Genomic DNA, 20,956 nt, shown 5'->3' with positions numbered 1-20,956 from the left:
GCTATCGTACTTGGTAGTTGGCAAAAAGTCAATACTGAAGTTAAGCTCTTGTGTTCTAGCAGCAGAGCTGAAGATCCTTGATGTGCCACCTTCTGCAATCCATGCTGCTCTCTTCATGTTCCTTATTGACTTCCTGGTGATGAGCATCATGGTCTCCTGGTCTTGAGAATGGCCAAGCATTGCTCTGTGAATGTGGAAGATGGGCATGTGGAAGGCTCCAGGGAGGAGGGATCATTGAACATGTACTCTAATCCATGTGCCTGTTGAATGACCTGTTTTTTTATTTTTGGGTTTTAAGGGAGACACTGCCCTCAAACACTTCTGTGCAGCTGGGAATGCAGGCTTCTGCTTCACCTTGCAGGAAGCATTAACGAATCCTTTCCAGAAGACATGAGAAGAGAGAAGTGAGCCTCTGGTATCATGCAGGTTCCTTGCATTGCCCATGGGCTAGAAGAGAGAAGAGTTGCTTCATGAGATTTGATCCCCTTTGTCCTGAAAAGTTCCACACAGAGGTGAGTCCCCAGCATGTTTAGAAATCATTTCAGACACCTTTCTGGACGGAATTGAATCAGAGCCCCTGATGATGTGGAAGAGCTAAAGATGGGTTTGCTATGAATTTTCTATTTCATTCATCAGGGCCTGAGTCAAGTCAGTCATTGTGCTGTCAACACATGAGCTGCTGGTCAAATGTGAGGAAGTGGTCTTGCTTTATGAAAACACCACCCTGATTCAGTGAGCCAGAGGCAGCCTGCAGTCCCTGTTTTCCTGTAAAGGCAGATTGCTGTGGATGGCCTCTGGCCTCGTCATGCAGCCCTGCTCAGAGTAGGGGATTGAGGGACCAGGCAGATCCCTAGTTCCTTTTGACCTTTATTGCCATTGGGCCACCCCAGGATTCTTGGACTCTACCTGGTCTTCTGGCCTGGGTCAGGGGATGTGAGGTTTGGAATCCCCCTCTGTGGCAGGATCCCAAGCCCCCCCAGCCACTTGAGGACAGGCACAGCCTTCCCTAATTGTGTTAGAGTTGGAGACTTCTCCCACCCATCCTCATCCATGCTCATCCCACATTTTGTAGCTTGACACCTGAGGACCTTTATTCATTGACTTAGTTGTTAGTGATGATGGTTACTAAGACTAAGTGACTCTTTCAAGTCACATCACTTGCATGGTAGGGCTAGAGCATGGATCTTCCTAATTGATTTCATGGGACTCTCTCATGGAAACTGTGACTGCCTCCTAAACACACACTCTACATTTGGAGTGTCAAAATTCTTGGCACTGCCTCCTTGGCAAGTGTATCTTGTCTTCTACGTGGGAATTTCAAAAATATTTTCCTTTGGTTTGTGGAGGTCATGCAGAAGTGATTTCATTTGAAATAGCCCAAACAAGAAATACCAGTTGTCTTTTTTGCACATGGATGTGTGTAGTGAACATCCCTTTCTGTGTGCTTGCATGAGTTGCTCCTTTGAATTTGTTGAAGAATGGTTGGCTGGGGAGCAAGGTAACGAGAGATGGATATCAATGCTTGTCCAGTATTCTGAAGTGAAGAATGTATTGAGGATGTGAAGGCTTTTCTAGCCAGTTCCTATGGCTCAGTCAGGGATCAGTCAGAGGATTCTGTCTGGTAGACTCTTTGGAACATATGTCAAAGTGGCCTGGTCTTACCCTGTCCAGGACTGAATGCTGAGCTTGAGTGGGAGCTTCTTATCAGTTCAAGTACTTCCATGAGTCTGTCCTCTGTTCTCTTTGTTTTTTTTTTTTTTTTCAGTTTTCAGTGGACATATCTTTATTTTATTTTATTTTATATGGTGCTGAGGATCGAACCCACTGACTCGCGCATGCCAGTCGAACACGTTACCACTTGAGCCACATCCCCAGCCCCCTCTGTTCTCTTTTTTCCGAGCAGTTTCTAACAGGAAAGGAGAACAAACATTGAAAGTACAGTGATTGATTATGTATACCAATGTTATTTGAATCAACTTTGTACAATTCAAAATTAACTTTTTGCTAGTAAAATTTCATATGTTGAGGAAATAATGAAAATATTGGGGTTGGGGGATGAGGATGGGCAAATCAAATATTTTTGAGCACCAAGACCTGTTTTTTTTTTTTTTTTTTTTTTTTTTTTTAACTTAAATCATAAACTGCCTGAGGACCACAGCAAGTAGATATTTCCAGAGACAGTGGGAAGGTAGTAGCGCATGAGGAAGGGAAGAGCTCTCAGGATGGGAAGAGGGGGCCGCTTCAGGACTCACCGGGCAAGGCACGAGGCTGCTGGCCATGGTACATGCCTGGGCCCACTGAGTGGGGAAGATCCATGCTCTGTGTCCCTCCACCCTCCTCTGTAGCTTATGTTGGCAGCAGATCAGGGAATTGGGGTCAGAAGTGCTCCCAGTAATATAGGCACCAGCCCCCAGAGTGTGTTCCTAGCCCTTTCCCCACCTGGCCTGACTTGGTGCTTGTGTTGATGCATGGCTGAAACCCTACAGTCATCAGAGTGTGTCTGCGGTCCAGATCCACCCTGCATGGCCAACATGCTCAGACCTTCGGCTGGGTCCTAGGCCTGCTACAACCAAACTCTGTCAACTGGGTGGCCAACAACAGAGGAAGGGCCTTCCCTCAAGCTCCAGGGGCTCAACACACAAGGTGTTGGGCGGTCTCACTGCCAAAACACCTCACAGGTTCCTAGGGGACTGTCCCCCCCAACTCTCCCAGCCCTTGCCCACTCTCCTATTGCTGCCCACGATCTGTGGTTCCCATATGGGCATCCTGCCCTGGCTCCAACCTCACATAGCTGGTATCCCCAAGTCTCCCTGGTCTCTGGGTCCAGACTCTCCTCTTCCTACAAGAATATCAGATATTGGATTTGGTCCCAGTTGATGCTGTGTTCCATCATGTGAGCTCTTAGCTTCATCACTGTGCAAAGACTCTTTTCCCACACAAGTTCGCACGACTTTTGGCTGGCTTAAGAATTTTCAGGCGACACTTTTCTAATGAGTACACTTTCCTTCCTTCCGATCTCCCCCCAGTGAGCATTCCTCGCACCCTTGTCCTAGTTCCTTTATGGCAGTTTCCCTCCTTATGGCTGAGAGGACCTAGTGACCCCTGGATTCACACGTTCTCCTTAATCACCAACACACTGCAGAATTCTCCAAAGGGCCATATATGCTCCTGGAAGTTGGTGTTGGAAATAGTTCTCCATCCATTAATCACTCCCTCACTCACTAATGTCCTTGTGTCCTTGAGAAAGGCTCTCCCTTTCCTGGTTTTCCTGAATAGAAATCCTCTTGCCTCTTGGGTGAATAGGGTTATGGGTTGTGCAGAGGGTGTTGGTCCACTGAGCATCTTAGAGACTGTCCTTTATGGAGCCTAATGATCCTCACTGGGGAATGAGGCCAGGGTCCTAACTGTGGTTAGTGTGAGGACACCCTGGGTTCAGAGAGGGAAAGAAGGACGAGGGAAACTCAGATGTCCCTTCATGGCCCCTGGAGTTAGAGGACTTACCCCTTTGCACCTGGGATCAGGAGACCTCATTTCCTCAAGGACACGCACACTCAGACGTTAATCTTGAGTGTGGGTTCCTTTCTGGGGTCCAGGGCTGTTGTTAGCCACCAGGAATGACAGTGCTCTCCATGCTGAGTGGAGCCATTTTTGCCAGGAAAGAGAGCCCATGGTCACGCCTTGTGCAAAGCATCCCGCGCCAGGGGCTCCCATCCCTACATTCCTGTCCTGAAAGGAAGCCACTCAGAGGCAAGGTGGGTCCAACCACCTCCCATGTGTTCACTCATCACTGTGTTCCAGCAGTCACCCCAGTTAACAGTCCTGATGGGATTGGATGTGGCTCAGAGTGTCACCCTCATGAGCTCTACCCTGCCACAGCTGCAGTTCTGCAGTGGGAGAAACTCAAAACCTCAAAACACATGCACATGAAAGAAAAGAGCAAGAGCCAGAGCCCAAACAGGCCAGGTGTGGCAAAGACAGCTGGAGTGCCTAGGTTGGGACTCAGAATTCTGTCAGTGGGGTGGCATTGCTGCTGGCACCAGCATGATAACCGAGAGCCAGCCCTGCTCATTTTGGGGAGCAGTGTGTTGGGGAAGGCAGCAGAAATCGAGAGGCAGGATTGAGTTTGGCCCTAGGAGGAGGTTGGGTAAGAGGCCAGTGTGGGTTGGAGGGCCTGGGCAGATAGAGAGAGGCCAGGGCACACCCCAAAGCCTGGAGACTGCACTGGATGTCCAGGGTTGTGAAACACCCTCCCCTCTTACTCACAACTGAGAGCAAGGGGCATTGATGAGTTCAGTTTGTGTGCGGCTGCATCCAAGGTGGCTCGGCTAGGCACCTCTGTTTCCTTGACTCAGGAGGCTGGGAGTCCAGGCTCCACCGAGGCTCGGCTGGGAGGATCGGACTCTGAGTTTATGCCTGTGTTCCTGGTAGGATCCATGTTGGCTGAGCCTCAGTGTTTTTGTAATGAGAGGATGGGTGACCGTCATGTCTTTATCACAGGACACACTTGCTAAATGGATTTGTTTGCTCTGAGGAGGAAAGAGAGAGGGGGGAGTGGTGCTGGAGACAGGGATGCAGACAGGGGTCATGGACTTGGCATAACTCAGTCTTGGAGGTGATATCCCATCACCTGTACCCACTTCAATTCCCATGAATCCAGAGGCTGAGCCCCCTTGAGGTGAGGGGTGAACCGGTTCTGGGCAGCAGGATGCTGTGGTACCTCGGAGTCTCTGTGAGACCCCAACACTAGACACACTTGGCCCTTTTGAAATCTTAGGAGAAGCCTTGGGAAGTTGTATGGCAGAGGGGAGCAGCCTCTGCATCTCAGTCCCCTCCAACTTGCCATGGTGTAGAGAGGGAACTGCAGCCACGATGGGACGGACATTGGCCATGTCCCTGTGTGGGACACAGGCCTGATTGAGTTAGGGTGCATTCTTTGTCTCTCCCCTTCTTGTGATTGTCCCATCTGTACATTTGTGCTTTAGCCACCTGTGAGTCCCATCTCTGGTTTCAGAGAGAATAGAGGGTGTTAGGGGCCAATAGACACAATAAACCCTAGAGATTAGATGCTACCCTACTTTCCAGAAAAGACTGGGCACACCATGAGTTGCACAATGATGGGACCAGGGTCCAAAAGCTGCTGAGAGGGAAGGACTGGTTGTGAATGCATTTTTGAAGGCTCCAAGCTGGAACTCTAGTGGCACCAAGCAGGGCAGATGCTGGTGGGGATGTTTGGGTAGTTGTTGGTGAACACCTGCGCACCTGAGATGGGTAGGCATGGAGGAGAAATCAGCAGCCCATAGGGCTTTTGAAAGTGGTCTTATGTGAAAAGAGGCTCAGGTATGGGCACAGGAAATGACATCATTGCCTTGACAATGGATCCAACAGAACATGGAACCCTGGTATCCAGGCACCCACTTCACTGACCAAGCCATCCGAGCTCACTTGGTTGGAGCCACTGGAGGGAGAAGGATGTTCTCCTGTGGTTGCAGACAATGCCGAGCCTCAGGCTCCCAGGAATCTCAGGGGGGCCAACTAGCCCTTTTGTGGATACACTGGGTGAGGCTTCATCTTAGACGCCAGAGCCTCTGGCGATTGTCGCAGAGGAGCTCAAGAGTAACAGTGAGTAGCACAGGGCAGGTGAGCCCAGCAGGCCCTCTAGTCTGATCCCTGATGAATGGCCCAGGACTCCTATTCTGACTGTGTGTGTGTGTGTGTGTGTGTGTGTGTGTGTGTGTGTGTGTTTGTACTGATGGGAACTATCCCATTGTGCTTTGACTCTAGTGTATTGGCACAAGTCATTTTTCTGTTTGTCACCATTTCCATTTTGAACCCACCATTCTTGGTCCCAACCCAGGGTGAAAATGATCAGAACACGGAGGAGCCCTTCAGGGTTCAGAGCCTTGAACCTTACAGGCAGGACCAGCTTAGGAATGAGCTCCAGCCTGTCATTTGTGGGAGGAACCTACAGTTCAGCAGCAACATGGGGTTAATCTCCTGGGATTTCATCCCCACCCAGCAGGTGCTGGATCTCTTGTTCCCAAGGTAAGCACCAGACCACCAAGCCCAAGTGTGTAGCCCCCTCATGCCTCTGTCTTGGGGCTGCCATGTGCCTCTCAGGGACCCAAAGGTTTGTGATACCTAATGAGATAGAGGACCACACTCATAGTGGAATGTCAGCCCCGAATGGTACGAGTCCTGGAGGTGCCTGCCACAGCCTTGCAAGGGCAGTGAACTTCCCCTCTCAGGCAGAGAAACCATCCTGACTCCAGCTGATCCACAGAGGTCCATGGAGCAGTCCCCACACACTGGGCACCACAGCTCAATGGTGTGCACTGAGCTCATTCCCAGGTGGACTCAGTGAGGCCAGGTGGTCTTTCTGGTGTGATGTTGGCTTTGTGAAGAACGTAGATCTGTGCCAGAGGCGTCTCAAAACTCGGGCCTTGGGAAAAGCACTTTTGGGTTAATAAAGACATGTTAGTTTCCATAGTGGGACAGAGCGTCCTAGCTGGGACATAGCTGGACAGGGGCTTTGGACATGGCAGCTCCCACACCCAGAGATATGTGGGAATCAGCAGTTTGGGCTCATTCACTGGTGAACATGGAGAAAGCACCCACTGTGTGAAGACACGTTTCCAGTCCCGTTTCATAATTCAGTGAAAAATGGGGTGCAAATGATTGCCATTGTGTCCCTTTTCATGGGGTCAGCCTAAACCGCAGGTGCCATGAGTACATATCCTCCATGTGACTGCATCCCTGACTCCATGAGGCATAACTGCACGTTGTCCTCTTCAGTGACTATGGTGGACCCTTGGACCAACTTCAACATGGAATGGGCTTGGGGTCAAGAGGGTGGGCTCCTGTTTCCAGAATAGGGACCTGCAAGGTGATCTGACTTGGGAAGGCTGAGGAAAGACTGCTCTGCCCAATTCAGTTTTCTGCCTGCAGTGTAAGGTGTGGGGCTTCAACAGTAGGAGGGGTAAGGCGGGGAGTTGTAGGTGGAGTCAGGGTCCTCTGGGGAAGGCCCTGGGATAATGGATCCCCCCACACCACACCTCCCTGTCCTCCCCCAGGGCCACAGAGATGTGGTCTGCACTCATGGGAAAAGAGAGGTCCACCGCTACTCAGGGGAACTCAGTGAGAGCTCACAGAGAATGAGGTAGCATTGCAGCCCACGCCAGGGGAGGAGGTGTCTCTTGAGCCCCGAGAAGAGTGGGCAGGAGGACAGACACTCCCAGAAGGTGCATTCCAGGTTGGAGAGCATGTAGCCAAGGGGAAGAAGAGTGTCAGGCCTGCCCAGAGGAGGGGAGAGCTGGTCAAACCATGGATCTAGCGCTCCTTCGTTGAAGGTTCTTTGCCTGTAGCGACCTGTCCTGACCCTGCCTGTACAGCCACTGTGTCTTGCCTGAGGTGGACTGGTGTGTTCAGAACCAGGGACGGTTCAGGAGGGTAGGGTCAGAGGTTTGCTCTGGAGGCCGTGGCGAAGGCAAGGCCAGGGTTTTGCTGACTCCACACCTGCCTCCCCACAGTGCCTCATCTTCCTTCCTGGGGACCTGGGTGAACTTCTACTCCGAGGCTTCCCATCAGCCTCCAGGCTCTCTGAGTCTGCAGCAGCTGCTGCCGTACATGTGGCTCCTCCTGAGTGGCTTTAACCTGGAGCACCAAGCACACCACCTGCTGGCCCAGGTTGAAGATGGCAGATCAAGCCAGGCAGAGCCTGAGAGCCAGGCGGACCGGGGTGAGTACCTAAGTACCTCAACACACCTCCAAACCATACCCCTCCAATTAGTGTAGCCCTGTATGAGTAGATGAGTCCACTGTCAAGGTGGAGGCACCCACCATCAAGTGCTTTTCCCCAAACCCACCTGTGATCATTGCTGCAGTGGGGAGAAAACCTTCAACACATGAGTCTTTGGGGACCAATCCAGATACAAAGTCTAGCTGTTTCTCTTTGATGGGTCCAACGTGAACTAAGAGGTACTGGGGTACAAGGGGCTATTTCCTTGAAAGGTGTTCCTGTAGTGGACCTCCTGTGCATAGAGGGTCCTCAGGGATTAATCAGTGGGGAGTCTTTGGTGGAACAGAAGCTGGATTCGGGGGCTCTCAGGTCTGTGTGTGAGACCTGAGCTGGCAGAGGCTCTCAGTTGTGGGGGATGTTGGGTAGTGTATTCCTTGAGTGTCACCTACCACGCCTCTGCCCCTGCCTTTCCAGAGCTGAGGGTCCCTGCTGATGCGAAAGTCTCTCACGGCCTGATTGGAGGAGTGCATTACGACTTTCTTCTTCGAGAAACAGATGCCAGCAAGTCGTTGAAGGTCAAACCAAAGGAGGTAAACAGCCACCTTCTTCAGTCTTTACTCCTGGTGCCACTCCACATCCTCCAAGGGGACAAGAACCTCAGGTTCTGGATGGATGTTGTAGAATGCCCACAGAGCCAACTGCCAGGCTGGGTGGGGTGCAGTTGCTGGGCTTTGCTGATGTTGTCATCCCCCACAGTTCTTGGAACCTTCTGTGGCAGTGGCATCCAGGACCCCAGCAGCTGTGAGCAGCAGCTCTGCAGTGGCTGCAGGATCATTGCCCCAGGCCACCCAAAGCAATGAGTGCTGCATGAGAAAAGTCACCAGTAGCAGCTCCTCACTGCTTCACTCCAGCGAGCAGGTGGAAGACAGCCGCGTTGTTCACGTCCTCCTAGAGGGACAGAGCCTGAGGGAGACAAAGCGCATCCCGGTAAGCCCGACAGCAGGGCTGCCTCCTGGGTGTCCACACAGTGGAAGGCAGGAGACACAGCCAACCCCAGGGCTATGGTGGGAAATAGAGAAGAGAGAGGTCCGTCTTAAGGGCTTGACCTGAGGAGGGAGAGCATCAGCATGCCCAGCTTCCGTGGTGAGTGGGCCTGTGTATTGTGGGTTTTGCAGGCCAGAAGTGCAGACGGAAGTGCTGTGGACAGATGAAGGCAGAGATATGTCCAGGGTGCAGGCTGCAGTGCCTAGAACTTGGTATTCTCAATGAGTGAAGTTGGAGCAGAGGAGGTGGCAGTGACTTGTCACATGTGTAGGAGGGGATGTGTTCCTGGTGGCAGGGAAGAGAACCTCCTTAGCATGACTAGGTGTAGGAATTTGGGGTCGGGATCACCTGGGGGGTCATGCCAAAGCTTCGGAATGTTAGGCTTTGCATGTATGTAAATACGGAGCTAAAGGGGTTCTTGGCAGAATTTCTATGGATGTGCAGTAGACACGCTAATGCTGCAGGTGTCCAGCTGCAGAGGAGACATGTTCAGTGACTGCCAGTGCTGAGTCAAGTACATCGTTACAACCAGACCCGCACCGAGCTTCCAGAGGCCAGGGCCTCTCAAAGCTATCATGAAGCACTCAAGTGCACACTCTTGTATCTGAGTCTGTTTTGTGTCGTGGCAGTCAGGACCCAAATTTTCAGTGCATCTGCCTCTTCCACCCACAAAGGCAGCCTGCATCCCAGATCACACTTGGTGCGCAGATCCCTGGCCCATTGCTCTCATCTCAGTGAGATGAGAGTGTGTCTGTGCATAGGCAGTTTGGTCCTTTGACATGAGTGGAATGTGGCTCCCCAGGGGGAGGGGAGATGGCAGGTACAGGCAGATATTTGTACCAGGATTGTTCTAGTAGCACATTGCAAGAACCCAGGTGGTATATGGAGGACACACTCAGGTAGCAGGATAACAAGATTGTGCCCTTGTATATGTAGCTGAGATTTCTCCTGAATGTTTGACCACAGTCTTCTGGGTAGCTCTTCTAAAAGCCATTCTCTGATGACATTTGTCCCACCCTGATCCAGGTGACCTTTCAGGAGACGGTGACAAGCCTCATCCGCAGGGCCTTGGACCAAAATTTGTTGCAGCATGAGGATGTGGACAACTTTGAGCTGCTGTATATGATGTCTGAGGATGAGAGTAAGTAGGACAATCAGACAGTGGGGAGACATGATCCACAGTGGGCTCAGGATAACTGACAGCCAAGAGAAAGTGGGCCTTGGCCCCAAAATACCAAAGTGTGATGGGCCTGGCGGAGACTCTCAGGGGTTGTGGGTGTTTTGTGGTATAATCCTTGAGTGCCACCTGACAATTCTCTCCACTTCGCTCTGCAGAAATCAAGGTCTCTGACCACTCACTCGTGTGTCTGTCCATGAATCTGGGAGTACAATATTTCATCGTGAGGAAACGCCCCCAGGTCAAGGGAAAGGAGGTAAACACCTACCTTATTCAAGCTGTGCATGTGCTGCCATTCCACTCCGACCTGAGGAAATAAGAAGCCTCAGCACCTGGACATATTTGCTGGAAGCCCATAGAGCCAACTGACAGTCTGGGGTGGCTTTGTGTTTCTGGGTTTGCTGATGTTCCATCCCCCACAGTTCTCAGAATCAACCTGCAAGTCCTCCAGGCCGCTTTCCCACAAGCAGGTGGGAGACACCTGCTTAATTCGTGTCCACTTAGAAACACAAAGTCCAGAGATGGCCAAGAGTGTTCTGGTAAGCCTGGGAGCAGGGGTGTCCCGTGGTGCTTACACCTGGGTGGGGAGCAGACACTGGTCCAATACCATGGACTACTCATGCCCTCTTGAATTTGGAGCTTCTGGATGATCAGGAGGATAGATGGGAATCAAGAAGGGAGAGGTCAGTGTGAAGGGCTGGAGCTGAGATGAGCGAGTGCAGCAGCTTGTCCACTGCCATGTCTGAGGGAGTCTGTGTGTCAGGTGGCAGCATGCAGTCCAGAAGGGCAGGGACAGGTATGGGTGACAGATGAGAATAGGACAGGAACTAGGTTGCAGGTTCCCTTGTATGGGATGCTGACGTCTATGGAGGAGGACAGCAGTGTGAGGTTCTCCGTGTTCCTTGAACAAGGAGCTGAGAGAGTCTCTCTGCAGAGTCGATATGGATGTGGAGCAAGCACACTAAATGTCCAGGTAACCCAATGACCACCCTTGCCGGATGAGGTGCCCTCCTACATCCCAGCCAGCACTGAGCCTCTGGAGGCCAGGAGCTCTCGTGGCTATCTTTCAGCACTCCTGTGTGTGGTCATGTTCCTGGGTCTGTTTTTGGCCCTGGCAATCCAGACCAAAGCCTCTAGGTTTTGTGCCTAGGCCATTCCCAATGCCGCCTGCATCCTCGGGCATACCTGGGATCTTGGAGGCTATTGTCCCATTCCTCCCAACTTGTGGGATGAGATTGCATCTGTATGCAGGTAGTGGGGTCCTTTCACTCCGAGAGGAGTGCAGCTCCACAAAGAGCAATGGCAGGCCCAGGAAGTCCTATGTACAAGGATTGGGCTAGTAGCCTGTGGGAAGAGCCCACACGATGAACAGGAGGTCAGCCTCAGGTAGTAGGGTCATGGATGTTGCACTTGTATTTAGAGCGGAGGTGCCTCCAGAATGCCCCTGCCCACTGTCCTTGAGTAGTCACTTCAAGGCCCATTTCCTGAAGGCCTGTCTCCCATGCTGCTCCAGGTGACCTGCCAGGATAGGGCTCCTGTTGTCATCCGCAGCGCCCTCGACCTACACTTCCTTACTGAGGAGAATCCAGAGGATTATGAGCTGGGCCAAATCATCTCTCGCCGTCAGAGTAAGTGAGACAATCAGATAGCAGAGAGCAAGGGTCAGGATGTGGACTCAGGTCAACTCTTAGCAACAAAGAGTAGTCTCTGACCCCCAAGAACACTCCAACAGGTGTGTTGGGTTCGTGCACAAAGCCAACTGCACTTCTGCTGGTGGAAGGTCTTGAGGTCCAATAGTATACCCCAGTGGATATTGCGGCTCCCCACCAGGTGCCCTCCCCTGGACATGAACAGGCATCCAAAGCTGACATCTTTGAGGAGTGAGGAGGAAAGCCTCTCTCCAGGAGCAGTATGTTTTCATGGTCTGGGATAGGAGTGGTTTCAAAGGAACATGGGAATGCATGGGCTAAAGAGGGAACTGGCATTTTGTGGACTGAAGCAGTACTATTGAAAGCCTTCTGTGTGACCAGAAAACCACTGCCTGGGCAGAGCATTGCCAGGATTCTAGCAAGCAGTAACAGGATGAAATTGGGAAGAAAACACAGCCTGGGAGACAGCCTGAATCATCTGTTTTTGCATAAATTCCATGGTCTTACGCACCTGAGTCCACTAGGCAAGGAGTGATCACAATAGCCAGGTTGTGATCCCTAACTAAAGTCAGATGAGGGCTTCCTGAGCACTTAGCCACAGAGCTCATCTGATAATAATGCCAGCGCTTTTCTGTTGGTTGGTTGGTTGGTTGGTTGGTTTTTGTGAGCCAAACACCACAGCAGCCATTATCCCAGCCTATGTACCCTGAAGACCACCATCCCTATGAGTTCTAGGATCACTTGTCTCCTATCTTAACCTACTGTTAGGTTAGTAGAGTCTATGGAAGAGGAAGTCTGCCTGGGGCCTTGGTAGCCTAAGAAATTCATAGCAGAGATCTCCACATCCAACCCAGAAGGGATGGAGAACAGGCTCTAGGTTAGAGGAGGGCGACAGGAAACACATGTTCAGAGGAAGGAGAAGCGGCTGTTGTATTCCCCCACTCGGGGTCATGGCACCACTGGGCCATACACCATGTTGGAGGGAAGCAGTCCCTTTGCTGGTCTTTGGAACCATTGTTCTCAGTAGGGCAGTATTTGGAATGTGGCCTCCATTCTCAGAAGCCTGGTTCACATGGAGGCGGGCTCCACCAACGCAGAAGCATGGCTCTAACGTGGTATCCGTGCTGGTCAGCCTGTCCTCACTGTGGCCATACTTGAGGAAAATAACTCAGAGGAGGAATCCTAGGCCTTTTCTCTGGGTTTCATAGCTTTCTCTTTGGTTGTGCACTGAGGCTGTCCATAAAGCTCTAGTGTGTGGCAGTGGAGAGCTCCTCAGCCCTTGCCACAAAGGCATAGACTGGGAGAGAGAGAACGAGGCTGGCAGAGAGGGAGAGAGAGAAAGATGGAGAGGGAGGACCTCTACTTGGAGAATGAGGATTCAGTGGAGCCAACAGGAACAAGGTACTGTTGCCCAGGGCACAACCCTGTTTAGGTCTTCCTCCAACCATGCTCAACCTTTCTTCCAGTCCCTCCCACCCCCCAGTAGTGTATTCATCTTGAATGAGAATTTCATGTTGACATCAGAGCACTCACCATCCAATGCTTCCCTCCAAACCCACCTATGAAGATGGCTCATGTGGGGACTGAATCTTCGGCACAGGAGCCTTTTGTGGGAGATTTCAGATGCAAACCCTAGTGGTGTGCTTTGGCAGATGCAAGAGGACCTGAGATGTTCTGGAGTCCAAAGCCTTTGGTAGGAACAGACATTAGGTCTGTTGAAGTGCTCTGCCTAGTTCTTCCTCAGGGAGGACTGTGGAGGCTCTCTTTGTTGGTATTGGTGCTGAATTGGAGAGCTCTCAGGTGTGTGGCTCTGGCCTTTTCTGGCACAGGCTCTCAGATGTTGGCGTGTCCTAGGGAGCACCTCCTGAGTGCCACCTTCTTTTTGTACACCCCTCTCTCCCCAGAGCTGAGGATTCCAGCAGAGGCCAACGTATTTTATGCCAAGAATCCTCACAAAAAATCCAACTTTGTGCTGAGGAAAAGGAGCCTCTCCCAAAAGAATGATGGGTGGATCCAGCCTCAACCTCCCTCTCGTCCTGGAAAGAAGGCTCCAGCCCTCCTGAGGATGCTTGCAAAACCATTCTGCTGCTGTGTGCCTGGGCGGGGCTGAGGCAGCCCAGGAATATTTACATTGATTACTATTTTCTTCAAAGTTTGAATCTATAGTTTGCCATTGTCCTTGACCTTGTTTAGTAACACAGTTGTTACTCTATCCTGTATTTGTTGTTTCCATTAATATATTATTATTTTAAAATATATATGTTTTTGTTACCTGATCTACTGTGATGATTTGAGTATACTAAATGTAGCAGTGATTCCTAAAGGACACATCCAAACCAACAGGAAGGAATGTTTCATTCTATCAGCAAGAACTTTGGTTTTTAGGAGTTTGGCAGATGGCATTATCTGAGTCAGTTTTCCAATGGGGGCAATGAAGTATCAGCTATGATGGTCCAAACACAAACAAAGACACACAAACACACACAAGAGCACACACACTCACTGAGAGATAGATAGACAGATGGAGTTGGTCTCTGCTGAAATACTTTGGAGACATGGTTCTGATTTCTCCCCTTTTGGAGTATTTTCAATTGCACAAGGTGTCTTGCAAATGAACCCATGTCTGAGGAAGACATGCATGTGTACTTCACATGCCACTTTTCACATAGCAGGAAGGTCATGTAATATTTTTCATGCAGCTGTCTTTTGACTGTGAACCATCCCATGAGGTCAGCTGTGGAATTTTCAACTTGTAGCATCACAATGGGGATCCACTCTTTGGATTTGGGGATATTTCCGATTTTCTTGATTCAGATTGGAATGATATATATATATATTAGTTTTTGATGAAAATTCTGCATTTGATGGTAATGAATGTCGTGCATCTAGGAATCTGTAGAGTGCAGACAATGAATGGATGCCTACTGTTGTCTGGACTGGTCTGAAAAGTCCTGTAGCATCTGAGCATGTGTGAGGGCTGTACAGGTCTTGCAAAAAGTCCAGGTCAGATGATCCTGCACAAAGCTGAACTCCTAGTGGTCTCCACAACAGTGTAAGGGCCAAGGAGAAACACACTTCCACACAGAAGTTGGGAAGCTACCTTATGAAGGTGATCATAGATACGGGATTATTAATATATCCAGGTTGGCATCTATTATTTTTTTAGCTTTTGACTTTCGCAGCTGTGGGCATCTTGACAACCATCAACTCCCTGTAAGCACAGACAACTCTATAAGAACCTGAGGATAAATTTCCCTGTGCATGTCCCCTTGTGAAACTGCTTAAGCACCGCCTGGTTTACACACAGGTGGAATTTCTAGGTCAAAGTGTGCATGTTTACTTCTTTGACTAAGCACTGCCAGGTGGCTCCTCTGCATAGCTCTACCTGTGGCCAGGATTGTATTATCTAGCTTTCTAACTTTTGCATGTTGAGTAGATACATAGTGGGAGCACACTGTTTTTGTTGGTATTTTTCTTAGTATCTATTCTGATGCTTTTCACTGGGGGATTTTTCCTGTGAAAATGGGCTTCCTCTACTTGACCTTATTATCTTCTTCTTTTTCAAATTTTTTTCAATGTGACTTTTTAATTTTAGTTTTATTAAAGACATTGACCCTTGCTTGCATAGTCTATATCTAAAGGATCAGTCCTTGCTCCAAGGCCCAGCTTGCTCTCAGCTGCCCCAGGAGGGGAACAGTCTTTGGCGGTAGACAAGAGACACCCCTGCAGGGGGCACAAGTGCTTTGGCCCTCTGGTGTCTTGCCAGCAGTGCTTCCCATGCTCACAGAGGGTTTCAGACACTGAGTCAATGGTCCAGGTGGTCTTTTGTTCAGTCTGATCTCAAATTGAGCTCCTCTGAGAGGTCATATTGAAGTCCTTCTGTGTACCTGACCCATCGTTTTAAACAATATTCCAAGTTCACTTTTTGTGTGTACATGGGTTCTGGGGATTGAACCCAGGGCCTTGAGCCTATGAGGCAAGTGACCTACCTGAGCTACACCCTCAGAGACCCCTGTAAAGGTATTTCCCCTCAGACTCGGGGTCTAAGTTGCAAGGCTGACCTCAAAAGTTCCTCTTGTCTCAGCCTCCCTGGTGGCTGGCATGACAGGGAACACCTGGGACTGTCACACTCTAGCCTGTGATGGGAACTCATGTGCATCTATCCAGGGCTGAGCATGGTTCTGCAGAGCTGTGCTCCAGACTCCCTGCAGGGCTGTGGAAGTTTCTGCTGCCCAGCAGCTCTGGTGCCATGCCCAGTGCTCCTCCCAGCCTGGGGCAGGCAGCTGCCCATTGCTGTAGGCCGACCTTATTTTCTTCTTATGGCACTCGTCCGTTCTCTGGAGTATGTTGGATTGTTTGTCCATTACGAGTCTAACAGGTCCTCTAGAACCTTCAAATAATTAGTAAAATTCCTAAAGAGTAAGTGAGCATGCACAGAAATTGGGCTAATATTTTGGGAAGAACAATGTTGGATGATATATTCATGGCCAGTTATCTTTTATTACTTACAAAATGATAAAATACTGAAGCAATACCATGGGCTGAGCTAAAATAGATCCTCAGGATCTTAGGCATTCTGTAATAAATCTGCATCACTGGAAGTATAGAGTTGATCAACTCTGAGTAATGAAACAGAAGTAAAGGTATCAAAGCAAATGATCATCTGTTTCCAATTTTCTGTGATTTGGTTCAAGTGGTAAAGTGGTAATATTTATTAATAATGGATCAAATACGTTGGTCCACTGAGCACCTTAGAGACTGTCCTTTATGGAGCCTAATGATCCTCATTGGGGAATGAGGCCAGGGTCCTAACTGTGGTTAGTGTGAGGACACCATGGGTTCAGAGAGGGAAAGAAGGACAAGGGAAACTCAGATGTCCCTTCATAGCCCCTGGAGTTAGAGGACTTACCCTTTGCACCTGGGATCAGGAGACCTCATTTCCTCGCGGACACGCACACTTAGACGTAAAACTTGAGTGTGGGTACCTTTCTGGGGTCCAGGGCTGTTGTTAGCCACCAGGAATGACAGTGCTCTCCATGCTGAGTGGAGCCATTTTTGCCAGGAAAGAGCCCGTGGTCACGCCTTGTGCAAAGCATCCCGCGCCAGGGGCTCCCATCCCTACATTCCTGTCCTGAAAGGAAGCCACTCAGAGGCAAGGTGGGTCCAACCACCTCCCATGTGTTCACTCATCACTGTGTTCCAGCAGTCACCCCAGTGAACAGTCCTGATGGGATTGGATGTGGCTCAGAATGTCACCCTCATGAGCTCTACCCTGCTACAGCTGCAGTTCTGCAGTGGGAGAAACTCAAAACCTCAAAACACATGCACATGAAAGAAAAGAGCAAGAGCCAGAGCCCAAACAGGCCAGGTGTGGCAAAGACAGCTGGAGTGCCTAGGTTGGGACTCAGAATTATGTCAGTGGGGCGGCATTGCTGCTGGCACCAGCATGATAACCGAGAGCCAGCCCTGCTCATTTTGGGGAGCAGTGTGTTGGGGAAGGCAGCAGAAATCGAGAGGCAGGATTGAGTTTGGCCCTAGGAGGAGGTTGGGTAAGAGGCCAGTGTGGGTTGGAGGGCCTGGGCAGATAGACAGAGGCCAGGGCACACCCCAAAGCCTGGAGACTGCACTTGATGTCCAGGGTTGTGAAACACCACCTCCCCTCTTACTCACAACTGAGAGCAAGGGGCATTGATGAGTTCAGTTTGTGTGCGGCTGCATCCAAGGTGGCTCGGCTAGGCACCTCTGTTTCCTTGACTCAGGAGGCTGGGAGTCCAGGCTCCATTGAGGCTCGGCTGGGAGGATCGGACTCTGAGTTTATGCCTGTGTTCCCTGTAGGATCCATGTTGGCTGAGCCTCAGTGTTTTTGTAATGAGAGGATGGGTGACCGTCATGTCTTTATCACAGGACACACTTGCTAAATGGATTTGTTTGCTCTGAGGAGGAAAGAGAGAGGGGGGAGTGGTGCTGGAGACAGGGATGCAGACAGGGGTCATGGACTTGGCATAACTCAGTCTTGGAGGTGATATCCCATCACCTGTACCCACTTCAATTCCCATGAATCCAGAGGCTGAGCCCCCTTGAGGTGAGGGGTGAACCGGTTCTGGGCAGCAGGATGCTGTGGTACCTCGGAGTCTCTGTGAGACCCCAACACTAGACACACTTGGCCCTTTTGAAATCTTAGGAGAAGCCTGGGGAAGTTGTATGGCAGAGGGGAGGAGCAGCCTCTGCATCTCAGTCCCCTCCAACTTGCCATGGTGTAGAGAGGGAACTGCAGCCACGATGGGACAGACATTGGCCATGTCCCTGTGTGGGACACAGGCCTGATTGAGTTAGGGTGCATTCTTTGTCTCTCCCTTTCTTGTGATTATCCCATCTCTACATTTGTGCTTTAGCCACCTGTGAGTCCCATCTCTGGTTTCAGAGAGAATAGAGGGTGTTATGGGCCAATAGACACAATAAACCCTAGAGATTAGATGCTACCCTACTTTCCAGAAAAGCCTGGGCACACCATGAGTTGCACAATGATGGGACCAGGGTCCAAAAGATGCTGAGAGGGAAGGACTGGTTGTGAATGCATTTGGGAAGGCTCCAAGCTGGAACTCTAGTGGCACCAAGCAGGGCAGATGCTGGTGGGGATGTTTGGGTAGTTGTTGGTGAACACCTGCGCACCTGAGATGGGTAGGCATGGAGGAGAAATCAGCAGCCCATAGGGCTTTTGAAAGTGGTCTTATGTGAAAAGAGGCTCAGGTATGGGCACAGGAAATGACATCATTGCCTTGACAATGGATCAAACAGAACATGGAACCCTGGTATCCAGGCACCCACTTCACTGACCAAGCCATCCGAGCTCACTTGGTTGGAGCCACTGGAGGGAGAAGGATGTTCTCCTGTGGTTGCAGACAATGCCGAGCCTCAGGCTCCCAGGAATCTCAGGGGGGCCAACTAGCCCTTTTGTGGATACACTGGGTGAGGCTTCATCTTAGACGCCAGAGCCTCTGGCGATTGTCGCAGAGGAGCTCAAGAGTAACAGTGAGTAGCACAGGGCAAGTGAGCCCAGCAGGCCCTCTAGTCTGATCCCTGATGAATGGCCCAGGACTCCTATTCTGACTCTGTGTGTGTGTGTGTGTGTGTGTGTGTGTTTGTACTGATGGGAACTGTCCCATTGTGCTTTGACTCTAGTGTATTGGCACAAGTCATTTTTCTGTTTGTCACCATTTCCATTTTGAACCCACCATTCTTGGTCCCAACCCAGGGTGAAAATGATCAGAACACGGAGGAGCCCTTCAGGGTTCAGAGCCTTGAACCTTACAGGCAGGACCAGCTTAGGAATGAGCTCCTGCCTGTCATTTGTGGGAGGAACCTAGAGTTCAGCAGCAACATGGGGTTAATCTCCTGGGATTTCATCCCCACCCAGCAGGTGCTGGATCTCTTGTTCCCAAGGTAAGCACCAGACCACCAAGCCCAAGTGTGTAGCCCCCTCATGCCTCTGTCTTGGGGCTGCCATGTGCCTCTCAGGGACCCAAAGGTTTGTGATACCTAATGAGATAGAGGACCACACTCATAGTGGAATGTCAGCCCCGAATGGTACGAGTCCTGGAGGTGCCTGCCACAGCCTTGCAAGGGCAGTGAACTTCCCCTCTCAGGCAGAGAAACCATCCTGACTCCAGCTGATCCACAGAGGTCCATGGAGCAGTCCCCACACACTGGGCACCACAGCTCAATGGTGTGCACTGAGCTCATTCCCAGGTGGACTCAGTGAGGCCAGGTGGTCTTTCTGGTGTGATGTTGGCTTTGTGAAGAACGTAGATCTGTGCCAGAGGCGTCTCAAAACTCGGGCCTTGGGAAAAGCACTTTTGGGTTAATAAAGACATGTTAGTTTCCATAGTGGGACAGAGCGTCCTAGCTGGGACATAGCTGGACAGGGGCTTTGGACATGGCAGCTCCCACACCCAGAGATATGTGGGAATCAGCAGTTTGGGCTCATTCACTGGTGAACATGGAGAAAGCACCCACTGTGTGAAGACACGTTTCCAGTCCCGTTTCATAATTCAGTGAAAAATGGGGTGCAAATGATTGCCATTGTGTCCCTTTTCATGGGGTCAGCCTAAACCGCAGGTGCCATGAGTACATATCCTCCATGTGACTGCATCCCTGACTCCATGAGGCATAACTGCACGTTGTCCTCTTCAGTGACTATGGTGGACCCTTGGACCAACTTCAACATGGAATGGGCTTGGGGTCAAGAGGGTGGGCTCCTGTTTCCAGAATAGGGACCTGCAAGGTGATCTGACTTGGGAAGGCTGAGGAAAGACTGCTCTGCCCAATTCAGTTTTCTGCCTGCAGTGTAAGGTGTGGGGCTTCAACAGTAGGAGGGGTAAGGCGGGGAGTTGTAGGTGGAGTCAGGGTCCTCTGGGGAAGGCCCTGGGATAATGGATCCCCCCACACCACACCTCCCTGTCCTCCCCCAGGGCCACAGAGATGTGGTCTGCACTCATGGGAAAAGAGAGGTCCACCGCTACTCAGGGGAACTCAGTGAGAGCTCACAGAGAATGAGGTAGCATTGCAGCCCACGCCAGGGGAGGAGGTGTCTCTTGAGCCCCGAGAAGAGTGGGCAGGAGGACAGACACTCCCAGAAGGTGCATTCCAGGTTGGAGAGCATGTAGCCAAGGGGAAGAAGAGTGTCAGGCCTGCCCAGAGGAGGGGAGAGCTGGTCAAACCATGGATCTAGCGCTCCTTCGTTGAAGGTTCTTTGCCTGTGGCGACCTGTCCTGACCCTTCCTGTACAGCCACTGTGTCTTGCCTGAGGTGGACTGGTGTGTTCAGAACCAGGGACGGTTCAGGAGGGTAGGGTCAGAGGTTTGCTCTGGAGGCCATGGCGAAGGCAAGGCCAGGGTTTTGCTGACTCCACACCTGCCTCCCCACAGTGCCTCACCTTCCTTTCTGGGGACCTGGGGGAACTTCTACTCCGAGGCTTCCCATCAGCCTCCAGGCTCTCTGAGTCTGCAGCAGCTGCTGCCGTACATGTGGCTCCTCCTGAGTGGCTTTAACCTGGAGCACAGAGCACACCACCTGCTGGCCCAGGTTGAAGATGGCAGATCAAGCCAGGCAGAGCCTGAGAGCCAGGCGGACCGGGGTGAGTACCTACGGGTATAAGAGGAAAGGTCTGACTGTTGTCCCACTGCAGGGAGTCTGTATGCCTGGTGTTGGGCTGGAAATTAGGATAAGCCTTTGTCCATTCAGGAAGTGACCCCAGTCTGCAAAGAGGTCCTGTGTGGACTAAGGGCCTGAGTTCTTCCTGGCAGCAGGGGTATTGTCTGTCTGTGCGAAGGTCAGGGCAAGGCAGTCATGTTG

At 51.0% G+C, this 20,956-nt stretch overlaps 1 protein-coding gene across 1 annotated transcript; it reads left to right on the top strand.

Annotated features, from left to right (window-relative positions):
* Positions 1-383: 383 nt before the first annotated feature.
* On the top strand, positions 384-15,652 carry LOC144249855 (uncharacterized). Its single transcript, XM_077792052.1, has 11 exons — positions 384-512; positions 5,855-6,042; positions 7,527-7,735; positions 8,210-8,325; positions 8,492-8,722; positions 9,806-9,920; positions 10,115-10,212; positions 10,379-10,495; positions 11,470-11,584; positions 13,510-13,612; positions 15,640-15,652. Exons 1-11 carry the CDS (start codon positions 471-473, stop codon positions 15,650-15,652), a joined length of 1,347 nt encoding a protein of 448 aa, XP_077648178.1. The 5' UTR covers positions 384-470.
* The last annotated feature ends 5,304 nt before the right edge of the window (positions 15,653-20,956 follow it).

This window comes from Urocitellus parryii, chromosome 12, assembly GCF_045843805.1.
Source record: "Urocitellus parryii isolate mUroPar1 chromosome 12, mUroPar1.hap1, whole genome shotgun sequence".
NCBI lineage: Eukaryota > Metazoa > Chordata > Mammalia > Rodentia > Sciuridae > Urocitellus > Urocitellus parryii.
This window is presented reverse-complemented; position numbering and strand designations above follow the sequence as displayed.

Bases quoted from the DNA above. Each gene is read 5' to 3' on its own strand.
- LOC144249855 (XM_077792052.1), top strand. From the start codon at position 471: ATGAGATTTGATCCCCTTTGTCCTGAAAAGTTCCACACAGAG. The intron at 513-5,854 runs GTGAGTCCCCAG...GTCCCAACCCAG, and splicing joins CTGAAAAGTTCCACACAGAG to GGTGAAAATGATCAGAACAC. The intron at 6,043-7,526 runs GTAAGCACCAGA...GCCTCCCCACAG, and splicing joins CTGGATCTCTTGTTCCCAAG to TGCCTCATCTTCCTTCCTGG.